Source organism: Saccopteryx leptura, chromosome 12 (genome assembly GCF_036850995.1).
Source record: "Saccopteryx leptura isolate mSacLep1 chromosome 12, mSacLep1_pri_phased_curated, whole genome shotgun sequence".
NCBI classification, from domain to species: domain Eukaryota; kingdom Metazoa; phylum Chordata; class Mammalia; order Chiroptera; family Emballonuridae; genus Saccopteryx; species Saccopteryx leptura.
In genome coordinates, this window is record NC_089514.1 from 20,315,770 (window position 1) to 20,331,290 (window position 15,521).

General features: G+C 40.6%; 1 protein-coding gene across 5 annotated transcripts in view; it reads right to left on the reverse strand.

Annotated features, from left to right (window-relative positions):
- The window catches only part of HDAC9 (histone deacetylase 9), a 1,019,027-nt gene that overhangs the window by 441,265 nt on the left and 562,241 nt on the right, over positions 1-15,521 (reverse strand). For all 5 annotated transcript variants that reach the window (XM_066354134.1, XM_066354133.1, XM_066354138.1 and 2 more), the window contains one exon: positions 2,825-2,947. In XM_066354134.1, the coding sequence (XP_066210231.1) occupies positions 2,825-2,947 (123 nt within the window). The remainder of the gene's footprint in view (positions 1-2,824; positions 2,948-15,521) is intronic.

Sequence of the window (15,521 nt, forward strand, 5' to 3'; positions counted from 1 at the left end):
GAGACAGTTTAGTATTGGGGTACGATTGCACTGAACTTAAGAGAGATCTTTTAACATTAAAAATGAAGCTAATTTCAGGCTGGATAACTAGGAAGTTTATTTCTAAACTATTTCAATATACTGATTAAGTAAAAAGTATGTTGGAAAAATAAAATGGATTCAAATCGTTAAGCTAAGGCTCCATCAGAGCATGTAAGAAGCTAGAGATAAAATGGTCTATCAGTTGGAGTCTCGGGCAGAAGGAACAATTCCTCCTTTCTCTCCACGTCCTCCTTGTAAATTCACAGATTGCAAAGTTTCCAATATTTAATTTTTAAAATAAAATTCTTCAGATAACTCAATGAGAGGTTGTACAAAATACGCAGGAATTTGATTTAAACATGGATTTTATATTAATTCGTAACAGATCCTCAAATTGCTAAATATTAAAAATGATACTCCAGATACTTTTGCTTAATAAATAAACTACAAGTAGAATTACATCAAATAGAAATGCTATTAAGAACTTGAAATGTATGATAACGGTAATAAGGCAATAATAATTATATCATCAATAGTAATAATGAATTATCCTATTCAAAAGCATTTAATGAATAGTGGTCATTTTGGTATTACCAAAGCAGAAGTCTAATACCTCAAAATTATGTGGTGTGTTTCTTTTCAAAACTCATGTTTCATCTTTCAAAATTGCTGTGCACCAGGGAAGCAAAGCAATTTTCAGTGATGGAGAAATTAAAGGACAAAGAGGTAAATGGTTTGTCTTAGTCACACAGCAAGTCAAGGCAATGTTTAATCTAGAAGTGATTCCTTCTCCTGGCCTCTTTTCCTTAAAATTTCCCACTACTCAGTGGGGAAATGGAATATTAGAGGTCCCTTTGCCAAAGCAATGCTAAGCTTGAAAAATTAATTGTGATAGCCTCATCCACACCAAAATGGAAGCAAAGAAAAATGAAACTTCGATCCAAACCGCATTGGTTTATTCATCCAACGGCACCAAATTGTATTACCATCAAAACATTAAATGGTCTGGCTTTAGTACTTGGTCCTTTGAGAAAAAAAATTCTCCCCAACCACATTAAAAGTGGTGTATGTTTGTGTTAGCCGGCAGGAGTGACTTAGAGCTTGCAAAAAGGAATGGATATAAAATGCCTATTCATGTGTCATAAGAAGTTTTTGTTTATCATCAGAAAAGATAGGAAAAACAAGAACAGAAGAAAACTGATTTTTAATAAGTGAAGACTTGAGAATATCATCTATGAATATTTATGTTTAGTTTTATCCCTAATTCCTTTTTAATTTTTGCTAGAGCCAATTGTTTATCATGTTTCATGTAGAATTTCAAGGGCATAGCTGAATTTAGTATTATAAAGCCTTTCTTCATCATTCCCAAGACATATCATATAACAGTATCCAAATTTTGCTTTCTCCTCACTGGTACAGGATTGCTGTATCACATAAGTCACCATTCCACTCTATTAAAAATATCAAATACATAAGATACCTCTCAGGCTGATTTTATGCTACATATTAAACCTAGCCATCAAATTTATCATTTAAAAATGTCACTTTAAGTGTGCTCATACATAAATTAGCATACCATATACAGGTCTTATATTCTGAAAATAGATTAGTCCCAAAACAGTTCACCCTTTATAATTTCCTGATCTGGGAATATTGTAAAAGATGTGAATTTGACAAGCTGCACTCCATGAAAGACTTGCTTTTCTGAAGATTGGCAAAATTGGTGACAAGGGTTAGAACAAATTTCTCTTTAAACCTAATATATCACTTGACCTTTGTAGAAGCAAATTAATTTAATTTTTATAGATTTCACAGGTGAGTTATTCCAGGTAAAGTTTAGAGATCTTTTACAATGACAAAAATGCGTATTATTTTAGGGACTATGTATAAAATAATTATTGCAATCTTCTGCTAGTCAGACAATTTACCTCCAAAAGATCCTATTTCAGTTGTCAGGGCTTTTAAAGTAATTTCTTCACTGTGAGTCCCCTGGGAAGAGTTAAATATTGTTCTCAAAGAGGTTTTCCAGATACGTATTCTTCAGTACGATAGAGTTGGTAACTTAAATTCTCAAAATAAAGCCATTCACAAAATAAATTCTATAACCATATGCTCATATGATAGAGGCTACACCTCTCAGTGCTGGCGTGGGTGGAGCGCCAAGCCTGCTACTTACTGGCTCTGTAGACTCGGACGTCTAAATATTACTAGTCTCAGCTGCTACTTTTTGCAAAACTGTGGCTCATCATCCCTGCTTTATGGGATGGTGGTGTGTATCTAAGACAATAGCTAGAGCACTTTCTTTTTTTAAAAGCTATGATACATTATATGAATGGTATCGTATTTCTCCATGTATAAGACGCACCTTAATTTGGGGGCCCAAAATTTGAGAAAAAGGTAAGTACGAGAAAGCTGGAAATACAAGTAAAAAAAAAAATCTAAAAAAACCTAAAACAATTAGTGCAAAAACGAGGGCAAAAAAAAAAAAAAAAAGTAGAAAGTGCAAGTAAAAAAAATCTACTACCACTGTATAAGACACACCCAGTTTTTAGACCCCAAATATTTTGGGAAAGGGTGCGTCTTACACATGGGGAAATACGGTAGTTACTAGTTTTATATTTATATATTCTTATGTGAACCTGCATACTTTTTTAATTTGACGTTAAACTGAACTTTGAACAACTCAGTAAATAGCGGAGGAGAGTGGACTCTACAAAGTTTCCCTGGAGTCTAAACATGTAAGAAATAAGAGCCCTCCTGTGAAGCTACCACACGGGCCGCTCGAGGCTGTTGTCTGACTTACACTGAGCTGGGCTGGTCCTGCTGGAAGTCCCAAGGTAATATTGGGTAAAGAGGGAGAGGTATAAAGACTTAGCAGGTTCATGGAATCTTCGTGAATTAGAATGCGTTGCTGTGAAACCATTTGCTGTAAAGAAAAGAACAAAAAAAATTTTTTAAAGTGAAAGAGGAATCTCCAAAGATTACAATACCACAAGTTTTATTGTTAAATGTTCAGATTTCAGACAATAGGTTTTACATGATCATACTTAGTCAAAATAGTTTTAAGTATTTTGATTACTTATGATTTCTGTATCCAGGTGGTACATGTAAAACGAAATTAAAATGTTCTTCCTCAGACATAATTATAAAATCTGAAGAAAGGGGCCCTGGCCGGTTGGCTCAGTAGTAGAGCATCAGCCTGGTGTGCAGGAGTCCTAAGTTTGATTCCCAGCCAGGGCACACAGGAGAGGTGCCCATCTGCTTCTCCACCCCTCCTCCTCTCCTTCCTCTCTGTCTCTCTCTTCCCCTCCTGCAGCCAAGGCTCCATTGGAGCAAAGTTGGCCCGGGCGCTGAGGATGGCCCCATGGCCTCTGCCTTAGGCACTAGAATGGCTCTGGTTGCAACAGAGCGACGCCCCAGATGGGCAGAGCATCACCCCCTGGTGGGCATGTCGGGTGGATCACGGTCGGGCGCATGCGGGAGTCTGTCTGACTGCCTCCCCGTTTCCAGCTTCGGAAAAATACAAAAATAATAATAATAATAATAATAATAAAAACAATCTGAAGAAAGGGCTTCCATTTTCATTTTGCAAAATTCATGTTTAGAATTCTAGATTTATGGACCAAAATCAGCATGTTTGTCATTAATGGGTAAAGTACAACAGTAAAATTGAGTAATTCTTATGAGTATCTTATTAGTATTTATATTTTTTATAACTGTGATGAGTATATATATATAATATATAATTATGAGTAAATTACATATATATAGTCTTTATCTTCTTACAACTTAAATATTATTTTACTGATAGAAAAATTCACACAAGGAAATCTTAGATTAAATATCATCAGACATATAGGATTCTCATAATAACTATTTGTATGTATTAATATAAAACTTGTGAATAGACAACTCTGTGGTGCTTCTCAATCATCCATATTTAGAAACTAAAGTAAACGTTACAGTGTTACGAGTTTCCTGTGCCACCATAGCCTTCCTTTTTACTGAAATGTGCAGAACGTTTGGCATCACAGTGCTTTTTACAACAGATCCTTTTTTTTTAATACAATACTAAGAGTCAGGTTTTCCCACATGTGGCCTAATATGGTTGCTTGAATTACATTTTCTGTTTAATTCTTGCTTCCCTCCCAGAACCCTTATACAAAAAGAGTTACAAAGGTCTTATTAGACTAAGGAACTCCGGCCTGATATGGTCCCCGAGGGAACAACATCCCTGAAAAAGAATACTCCATGTAACAGTATGACACAGTCACTGCTTTCTTCCCAAACAAAAAGCATATGGGACTCCAATAATAGACCACCTCCAAGAGGGATATTGCACACACGGGCTTTGACTAAAGTAAATATAATAACTTGTCAAGCATGTTTGGGGGAGCTGTAGATTTTCCTCTGGACAAACCTGGGATATCAATTAACTGGGGAAAATATCATGTGCTAATACAATGCGCCCTCAGAATGTCACCGAAGAGTGATGCACCAGCAAAACACAGGATGTTATTCCAAAACATCACCTCAATCATATGTTTGTTTGCAGATGAGTCCCAGCCTTAGGATAATAAAGACAGGAGGTTAGATGTGGATTTTTCTCATTGCGACTTGAAATTCCGAGCTAGCTCAGGCTTTGTTTTTTTTTTTTTTTCATGAAACTTTTAGCGTTATGTTGACTTTCTGTGTCACCTTTTACAAAGTTGTCTACGACGCGATAGCATGAGGAGGGTTGGGAAGGCTTTCGTCTCCACTGTGTGTGAGAACGCAGTTTTATTCCAGGAGTTATCAGGAATAGTTGAATGCTTGCTCTAATTTAAAAAGATAAGCTCCTCCTTTTCTTTCACTAACATAACTTTGGACATAAATTTTACGTATAAAATGTACACGTGAACAACAACAGAAAGAATATACGAGGAAGTAAAAATTTTCACTAGCTCATTGACAGCAAGTGGCAATTTACAATAAAGGGGTATTTCATTCACTTGTCTGTATTCACAGAAGAGAAATAAATGTGGTAGACGAAGCCCTGTAAATGATGTATAGCATTCACTCAAGGCTGGATCTGCTTCTCACAGCACTGAGACTTGACGTGCACTACGGGAAGGACAGCACAAGATATCACAGACCTCACAAAAGAGGTTATCTCTGATTCCCAGACGGAACTTCTGGGATATGTTCCCATGCCTTCACAGGACGCAAACATTCCCCTAAAGTGAGAAAACGTTTGCTCTCAGCTGGAATAATGGCAGTGGCACGCTGATTACGCACACGGGCGCTGACCCAAGTGAGAGAAGTTGGGAATACTCTTACTGTGGGACGTCGGATCCTGTCGTTTCATATCAAAACGGAGTGTGTCCGTTTCTGCTGACAGCGCGTTGATTTTCAGTGCGTAGCACACGCTGAGCCCTGTGCCAGGGATTTTTTTTTTTTTTGGTATGATAACCTCTTTTTCAGAGGCATTCATTCTCCAGCTACCATTATGCTCATGTTATGGATGAAGAAACTGAGTGACTTCCCCAATCCCGCTTCCCTGTGGGATCAGCAAGAAAACTTTAAAACTGACCTAAGCTGTAAGATTTGTTATTGGGTTCTGCCGCCGAAGCCACACTCCGTGGTCATTACTGAAGGAACCTTTAGAAACGTACAGAGAAAAGAGTAGCTTTAGAGGGTCGAGGAAGCAAAATCAGGCCTCAAGAGATGTGACAATCTTCAAGTCATCGAGTCAACTCCTAACGAAGGAAGGAAAGTCCTGAGTCCCCCAAGTTCACTGGGTATAGTTCGTTCTTCCCACAGAGACTGTGAACGTCAGGGACTAGATGTTACTTCATTTCCTTTGATTAACAGGTAAGAAAACAGGCACAGCGTGTATGTAGACTTCCAATGGCTAAAATCGCAAATGACCTAACAGATTTGAAAAGTGCTTTCCCCAAGTTCTGTTCTTTAAATATAACTTTCCTCAGTTTGGTTTTGGGAGGGTGCAGTCTATCAGTTCTAGTTCTTAATAAGAACCTGGAGCTCTATTCTACACAGTTAAGAGTACGGACACAATTAAAAGCCAAGCCGGACGAACAGATCGTGAGAGGTACCATTTTCCACAAACAATGAAGGATCCTGACCCGTATTCATGCGAGGTTGGATGGTCATCTGCCTTAGCCCTGTGTGAGCTCACAAGTATTTTCAGACAAAACCAGGATTTTTCTAGGAGCGGTTTTGAAAGTTATCCAGCCCTTAAATCAGTGTTAAGCTAAGATGCCAACATCTCACATGTTAGAACATGGGGAAGATGGTTTTAATCTAAAAAAAGATTCAGAACCAGAAACTATCACTGCAGTTAGATAAAATAAGCAAATATATAAATGAATATCACTTAAGAGTCACACAGAAAGTAATTAATCACAATGAAATGAGATGAACGGCGTGGTGCTAGGTGATGGGCGTACAAGGATGTCTTACGCCACAGGAGTGCCCATGCTCTTCAGGGACACAGAGGAGCACAGTACTCATGTTAATGACCTGTACTCATTACTACAGAGTAGGGTTAAAAACTTACGTGGCACAGAGCGGGGTGTCGATTTAAACCAAGCTTTGACGGGTACCTAGCATTTGGCCAGAAAGAGCATGATCTTGAGAAGAGGAATATGACTGAGCCAGGTGCTGGGTGAGGGAGGTCTCCTGACATTTTAATAATGATCTTCAAGATTTACTTTTCCCACCATCACAGGCATTGCTAGCCTCTCTTATGGAGAATATCTGCAATACCCATAAACTGAAAAATTCTGTGTTTCTCAATAGAGTTGTTTATTTTGCCAGTGAAATATAAGCTATCAGTTATTTACACACACACACACACACACACACACATATATATATATTAAAATTTTCCATTGATTTGAGAGAGATAGAGAGGAGAAGGAGAGAAAAAAAAGCATCAACTTGTTCTACACTTAGTTGTTCCATTTAGTTGTAATCTCTTTGTTCGCTTCTCATATGTTCCTGACCAGGGATCAAACCAACAACAACCTTGGCATGCCAGATAATGCTATAACCACTTGGCAACCTGGCCTGGGCCAACATGCTATTAGTTTTAATTAAGAGTCTAAATCTCTTACAAAACAGACACTGGCAAAAAAAAGAGAGAAATGGCAATGTCAAAATGTAACCGGGCCCTGGCCGGTTGGCTCAGTGGTAGAGTGTCAGCCTAGCATGCGGAGGACCTGGGTTCGATTCCCGGCCAGGGCACACAGGAGAAGCGCCCATTTGCTTCTCCACCCCTCCGCCGCGCTTTCCTCTCTGTCTCTCTCTTCCCCTCCCGCAGCCAAGGCTCCATTGGAGCAAAGATAGCCCGGGCGCTGGGGATGGCTCTGTGGCCTCTGCCTCAGGCGCTAGAGTGGCTCTGGTCGCAACATGGCGACGCCCAGGATGGGCAGAGCATCGCCCCCTGGTGAGCAGAGCGTCGCCCCATGGTGGGCATGCCGGGTGGATCCCGGTCGGGCGCATGCGGGAGTCTGTCTGACTGTCTCTCCCTGTTTCCAGCTTCAGAAAAATGCAAAAAAATTTAAAAAAATAAATAAATAAATAAAATGTAACCGGGATTTAGAAAGGTAGAAACCATCACACGTTGCTGGTGGACTGTAGACTGGTATAGCAATTCTGGTGAACAACTCAGCAATCTAAACCAAAATAATTACACCACACACCATGACCGAGCAATTCTTCTGCTGGGAATTACATTTTCAATAAATTGTCTTACTAAGGTTGCAGGGCGATTTCGTGGATATTTATTAAAGCACTTTTTGTTGGCAGGTGAGAATTGGAGGCCATGGGGTCAGCTAGTTGAAAAATGGGTGGGTTTAAGAAGCAGTGTCCACCGTGGGTTATTATGGTGATTAAAAGCAAATTATTAGGTAAATGCATCATAATGGCATGACTGGATCTAAACACACCTGCTTAGCAATGAAAATAAGAAATGGAATGAGGCTGATATCACCATGCCACTGATACCTACGAAAATTCATGGGCATGAGGCAAAAAAAAATTCATATGATGTAAGAATCTATCTAAATACAGAGAAGAGAATGACGACTTGCAGGGACAAAGGAAATAGACAGCTAGAGTGAGGTACGGGCCCACCTCCATCCTCCTCTGTACAGAGAAACAAGCTTGCAAGGAAAACCACAGAAACAAACAAGGGGCAGTTCTACCCAGCTGGGACAGGCACCATGACTGCAAAGTGACTTAGAGCCATAACAATTGCATTACAATACCATTTGCCTTGCAGATAGACCAGCAGCCATCCTGTGCAGAAACAAGCAAGTTCCTTTCCCACTGGGAAGGCAGTGCCCCACCTACTCCACACCCTTACACCTTCCTCCTCACTAGCCCAAACTATAAGCCCTGACCTCTGGACCCTTCCGTGTGTCTCACTTCTCCGGCCCATCTGCACTCTCTATCAGAGTGTGGACTTCTGCTTTAATAAAACCTCTCTGCTTTGGCCCCGGTTAGGTAGCTCATTTGGTTAGTGTGTTGTCCAGATACACCAAGGTTGCAGGTTCAGTTGTGGATGTGGGTTTGATCCCTAGTCGGACAAACAAGAGTCAACCAATGAATACAGAAATAAGTGAAACAACTATTTGATGTTTCTCTCTCTCTCTCAAAAATCAATTCAGAAAAAAATGTAAAAATTAATAAAATCTCTGTGCTTTATTACTGAATTTTTCTGCCTTACTATCAAATTCTTTCTTGTCAGGGATAAGAACCTGGACACTGACACTGGGCTGAGGCCTCCCTTGACCTCCCTGTGAACCTCTAACATCATGGGCCTAAAAGGCAAAGAAGAAAGAAGGGAGGGAGGCAAGCAGGAGGGAGGAAGACACGGAGGGAGGAAGAGAGGAAGTGAGGGAGAGAGGGAGGAAGAGAGGTAGGGAAGGAGGGAAGAAGGGAGGGAGGGAGGGAGAAAGGGAGGGAGGGAGGGAGGGATAGAGGGAGAAAGGGGGGGAGGGAGGAAGAGAGGAAAAGAGGGAGGGCAAAAGAGAGGGAAGGTAAAAAAGAGGTGGGAGGGTGGGAGGGAGGGAGGGAAAGAAGAAACGAAGGAAGGGAGGGAGGGAGTGAGGGGAAAGGAAAGGAGGGAGGGAGGGAGGACAAACATCTTTCTCAAGAGGACAAAGAAGTCCACAGATGACTCTTGACAATATTAGTTATGTAAATAATGACCTACTTTTTAAGAGGCTCATAGAAAAAGTGGATGTAGAATTTTCAATTTACTGCATGTTCAAAATTACTACAATATGCATGAGCACTGGAAAAAGAGTGCCAAAATCTAGAGTCTTGGTGAGAAGCAGTCTGGACGACTGAACAGGAACGGAGTTAAGTGTGCTGCATTTGAGTCCCGCCGCTCACGCTCACGCTCACGCTCACGCTCACGCTCACGCTCACGCTCACGCTCACGCTCACGCTCACGCTCACGCTCACGCTCACGCTCACGCTCACGCTCACGCTCACGCTCACGCTCACGCTCACGCTCACTCGGGGTGGGAGGGTGCGCGCCTCTCCTGGACGTCAGATCCTTCAGCCTCAGATGAAGCACGTCTGACTAGTTTTGTCACCTACTGTCCTCGTCTACTAGAACAGCATCCAGAAAAGCATGCTTGGAAACCACAATCCGTTTTGGTTTTAAAAGGTCTCAATCCCCAAATCTATATAAAAAGAAGAGAGCTGCATGAAAAACAAAACAAATCTTCTAACATTTTAATATTGGCCTATGGCTTCTATACTATTTTTCTGTTTCTGTTTTGTTATTTTAATTTTTTAGTTGATTGATTTTAGTGAAAGAGGCAGGGGGGGAGAGAGAGAGAGAGAGAGGAGAGAGACAGGACCATCAATCTGTTCCTGTATGTGCCTTGACCAGGGATTGAACCGGAAACCTCTGTGCTTTGGGACAAAGCTCTTAATTAACCGAGCTATCCGGCCAGGGCATCACACTACTTTTCAAAGACAGTATTTATTTTCTATTCTCCTTTCAGACAGCTGATAGAAAATTAAAATTTCCATGTGATGATGAAATTTTTTAAGGCAGAAAAAAATCTCTATTTTTTACTTTTTTGCTGGACACCCAAGAAGGTATTCCTATAATATAGTTTAAAGACAAAAAAAAAATCATTATTATTTAACAAGACTTCCTTTGCATTTAAAAGGCACTGATGGCCTGACCTGTGGTGGCACAGTGAATCAAGTGTTGACCTGGAATGCTGAGGTCACTGGTTCAAAACCCCAGGCTTGCCTGGTCAAGGCACATTCGAGAAGCAACTATTACGAGTTGATGCTTGCTATTACTCCCCCACCTTTCTCTCTATCTTCTCTCTAAAATCAATAATAAAATCTTAAAAAAATAAATAAAAGGCATTGATGATTTGTTAAAGGTCTTGCTTTACAATATCGACTCCGATTATTCCTGGTAAATGATTCCTTTGCCATAGCAACCGTTTTTCCCTAGGGGGGAGGAGCCTTTTATTTGGTGCCATCTAAAACAAGAGCCCTACACCCACTCAGAAGGGAGCATAACATTTATAACTAATGTCACAACAACTATTATGAAACAATAGGCAGATGAGTCACGTGAGACTGCAGCGAAACAGTGACATGTCAGATGATTTTACAGTCCTTAACCTTATTATTAGAATCCTTTAAAAAAAATCATTTGTATCTGCTGGAAAAAATTATTAAAAAAAAAAAAAGTAGTACAGCAGAGCCAGCCACTAATGTCCAACAAGAAATAAACCAGCTGCTTGGCTACTGTTGAAATAGCCATCAAGTAAATCTATGAATCTCAACTAATGGTGTTCATATTCATGGAAACATATTTGAACCCACAAGCCCACAGTATTAACAATAAAGTTGCTAGATAGGTAAAGACATCTCTGACTGGAGCTGGAAACAGACAACTCCTTAGGTTTCAGCTCCCCAACCACGTTTTCAAACAAATCGAGGAAACAGCTCCAGCAATCTGAGCCGGGGACTGAGCATAAGGAAGAAATCGAAGAAATGAAGCAGAAGTGGACAGAGCAGATGGAGACGCATTCTCACCCGAGGTTGGCTAGCTAGAAGACAAACATGCTGATGAGTTTTCCCTATTAGGAGTCAGTATTAATAACAAAAAATGAACGTGCTTCGCACTTCCAATTTCCCACCTGCCTTATGAATGCCGATTCCTCCTAACAGAGCTGTTGGGGTGTCAGTATCTCTCATCGGATCTGAGGGTCAGGGCAAGTTGAAGCATCACCCAATGACAACAGTTTTCGAGCCAAGTTCTCAACAAAGCCTTCTGAACGGAAGACCCTCACATTTAAATTCGCTGCTCTGTTTCCTTATTCTGGATTTAAGACTAAATTCTCCTCCTACTTATGTCTTTACCTTTATCTAAATTAGGCAGGACCTGTGAATTACAAAACAGAACATTTTCTTTTCACCTAATCCTCAAGATTAGCCTGAAGATACAGACTGACTTTCCTTAATTCCTGAGGTGCAGAAGGGAATAGAATCCCATTCATTTGCATGGGCTCTAAAAGAATTAGGTGACATGCTTTTCTACTTACAGGTCACAGAATAAGAATTTGTTCACATGTACACTGTTACACTGTTTTTTTTTGGGGGGGGGAGTTGTATTTTTCTGAAGTGAGAAGCGGGAGGCAGAGAGACAGACTCCTGCATGCACCCCACTGGGATCCACCTGTCATGCCCACCAGGTGGCGATGCTCTGCCTGTCTGGGGCATTGCTCCATTACAACTGGAGCCATTCTAGAACCTGAGGTGGAGGTCATGGAGTCATCCTCAGCGCTTGGGCCAACTTTGCTCCAATGGAGCCTTGGCTGCGAGAGAGGGAGAGAGAGATAGAGAGAAAGGACAGGGGGGAGGGGTGGAGAAGCAGATGGGCACTTCACCTGTGTGCCCTGGGTGGCAATCAAACCTGGGACTTCTACAGGCCAGGCTGATGCTCTACCACTGAGCCAACCAGCCAGGGCCCATTGTTACAGTGTTTTAAAATAAAAACTCACTTGTGGTGCTTAAGCAAAGATGATAGAAAAAGCCTATTTTGTAAGCAGTGAAGTGCATAACTAACTTGGTTTTGAATGTGTACGATGTGAATTTTTCACACTCCCACAAATATTTGTTTATATGAAATTACATGCTATTACTAATCTTAGAAGACATCTTAAAAAAATCATACTAAATTCAAAATGATTGTTGATCAAGAACTGATTGAAAATATTTTGTTCATCTTTTATCTAGTTTAAGTGGAAGTATTTAATAATACAATGCTAAGATATTAATTGGCAGAGAGTTTTCTTTTGATGTGTGCTCTCTTATGAATTCCACTCCAGACCTCTGTAAATGCAATGTGGCAGAAGACCACATGGTAGCCATCAGGGTTGAATTTTTTTGTTCTGGGCCACAGAGAGGCTACCCATCAGTGCATAAAGGTCTGCCCACCTGGCCTTTCGGTTCACAGTTCAGGCACACAATTAATTCATTATGAAGTAAGTCACTGCTTGCTTTTGAACTAGTCTCTCCAGCCTTGGAGGTGAATGTCCCGTCACTGACCTGAAGAAATACCTCTACTCTTTCAAACTCCGTTAAATCACATTTCCTTCTGTCTTTTTTTGTTTTGTTTTGTTTCTTTTTTTTTTTTTTTAAATGGTGCGGGTGGAAGAAAAGTTAGTAGTGACAGAATATCTTCCAGGATTAGCTGAAAATCTTGGGCATCTAAACAAATATTTGTGACAGCAAACCTTTTAGGAATATAGAACAGATTAACACAATATAAGCAAATTCCTTTAATTGCCATTCTCCACTGTAGGTATTTTGAAATTTGAAGATAGGATCTTTAAAGTTGTAATCCGGGCAACTGATTTTAATTGAACAGGTCAGGAAAAGCTTGAAGGAAAGAGAAAAATCTGACCATTTTCATTTACTTTCAATCTCATGGCTACACAATATTTCTTAGTTGTTCCTTCATGTTGTCCGATGTGTGTGTGTGTGTGTGTGTGTGTGTGTATAAGGAACAAAAATCTGTATCTTCCTTTTCAGTAACCAATCATGTCCCAGCCCCTCTTCTTCCCTTCTGAGAGGTAACCACCATGCTAAATTTTGTGTTCATCCTCCCTTGCCGTTTTAAAATACACTTTTACCACATATGGTTTCCTGATCAAAATACTGTGCTGCTAGCCCTGGCCAGTTGGCTCAGTGGTAGAGCGTTGGCCTGGCGTGCAAGGGGTCCCGGGTTTGATTCCCAGCCAGGGCACACAGGAGAAGCACCCATCTGCTTCTCCACCCCTCTCCCTCTCCTTCCTCTCTGTCTCTCTCTTCCCCTCCCGCAGCGAGGCTCCATTGAAGCAAAGATGGCCCGGGCGCTGGGGATGGCTCCTTGGCCTCTGCCCCAGGCGCTAGAGTGGCTCTGGTCGCGACACAGCGACACCCAGGAGGGGCAGAGCATCGCCCCCTGGTGGGCAGAGCGTCGCCCCCTGGTGGGTGTGCCGGGTGGATCCCGGTCGGGCGCATGCAGGAGTCTGACTGTCTCTCCCCGTTTCCAGCTTCAGAAAAATACAAAAAAAAAAAAAAAAAAATACTGTGCTGCTGCTTCTGAAACTATTAAATATCATCATGCTGTAATGGGGTCTTCTGCACCTTTTGGCACAATAAATTTCGAAGACTCATACAACACCCTGTCAAATGTAGTTTAGTGTGTCCTTTTCATTTTCTAAGGGTAAGGAATTCATTTAGGACCCTTCAGTATTCCTGCTATGATTATCAAGAATCACATTCTTTAAAAAGAGAACAAATGGCAATCTAAATTTTTAACAAATAATTGTTACCAAGTTGATTTTTTGCCTGTAAATTGAGTAAAGCGTAGCAGAAAACTGACCAACACTGGTGATATCATTGCACCAACAAATATAATACCTGTAACCGATCGTCCAAGAACCACACACTTAACACCTACGGCCACAAATATAGGCGAGGTATTTATTCCATTGGATATTATGTTTCAGAAAAGATAACAAAAAAGAGAAAAAAGCGACAAGAGTATGGTAAGAAACTAGAAACCTATGAAGTACCTGAGATAATGCCACAGTGGTTATTCTTCAAATAGCTAAAAGACTGTTACTAGCAAGAGAGCACCTATCTCCTCTGCTTGTTTTCAATGGAAAACGGAAGGAAATTTTTGAAATCTAGAATAAAGGTGCATTGCCCGAGAGAAGATTTATATTTGTTTTTTTTTCCCAGAAACTCAGGGGAACTACAAACCTGGGCACTTCATACCCAATTAACAGTTTGAAGTTATGAATTTGGGCTACAACTCAAGGCAAAGACTAGCTTCTGGTTATAGCTTCTAAAGCAGTGGTCCCCAACACCCGGGCCATGGACCGGTACCTGTCCGTGGGTCATTTGGTACTGGTCCGCAGAGAAAGAATAAATAACTTACATTATTTCTGTTTTATTTATATTTAAGTCTGAATGATGTTTTATTTTTTAAAAATGACCAGATTCCCTCTGTTACATCCGTCTAAGACTCACTCTTGACGCTTGTCTCGGTCACGTGATACATTTATCCGTCTCACCCTAAAGGCTGGTCCATGAAAATATTTTCTGACATTAAACCGGTCCATGGCCTAAAAAAGGTTGGGAGCCACTGTTCTAAGGGAAATATTGTCCCCATCAGCTACCTCTGTGGTTGCGGGGAGTCAATGCCACATAGATATGGGCTTTTGAGATCCCAAATCAAGGTTTGGAGGATCTCTTAATAGATTATCCTCCTTGGTCAGTATTGGCTTGTGTTTTCGATTTCCTGAGTTTTGGGAGGCCCTGAAAACCAAAGCTCAAATATCCTCAGAGCAAAAGTGACTTTATTGGCTACAGCTCTTTGCTTATCACGGCTAAGATCTGCGTTTCTACTTTCAACTATATTTTGGCCTAATAATTTTATAATTTATGGAAAACTTATTATCAATGTGTGTGCATATGTGTATGCAAGTGTGTGTGTGTTTATATGCACGTGTAGAATTATAGAGAATGTATATTGTGGCATAAGGCACAGAAGACATTTCTATCAGCCATGCTCTCTGTCCCAAATCAACAGTTATCTCAGGAGACAGAGAGGTGAGTTCCCTGTCAGTAGAAGTATTCTAATAGAGGTTTGATAACTACATATCAGGAAAGCTACAGGAGATCCAAGAATCAGAGCTTTGACCAGTCTGTTTCAGCCCCAAGGTACCATGACTCTATAAAATACAAGGGAAGAAGCATATCCCAGTTATAAAAGAAAAGTTATTTCGCTATTTTCCATACTGTTGCCTTTGCTGAGCCTCGTACAGAAACGACAGAAGGCAAATTCTTGCAGATTCCTAACCTGCTTTCCTCTATGCTTGTATCACTGATTTCAAAAATTCATGCACTGGAAAACAATTGTTAATAAATATGACTGTACACAGTCAGAAAAA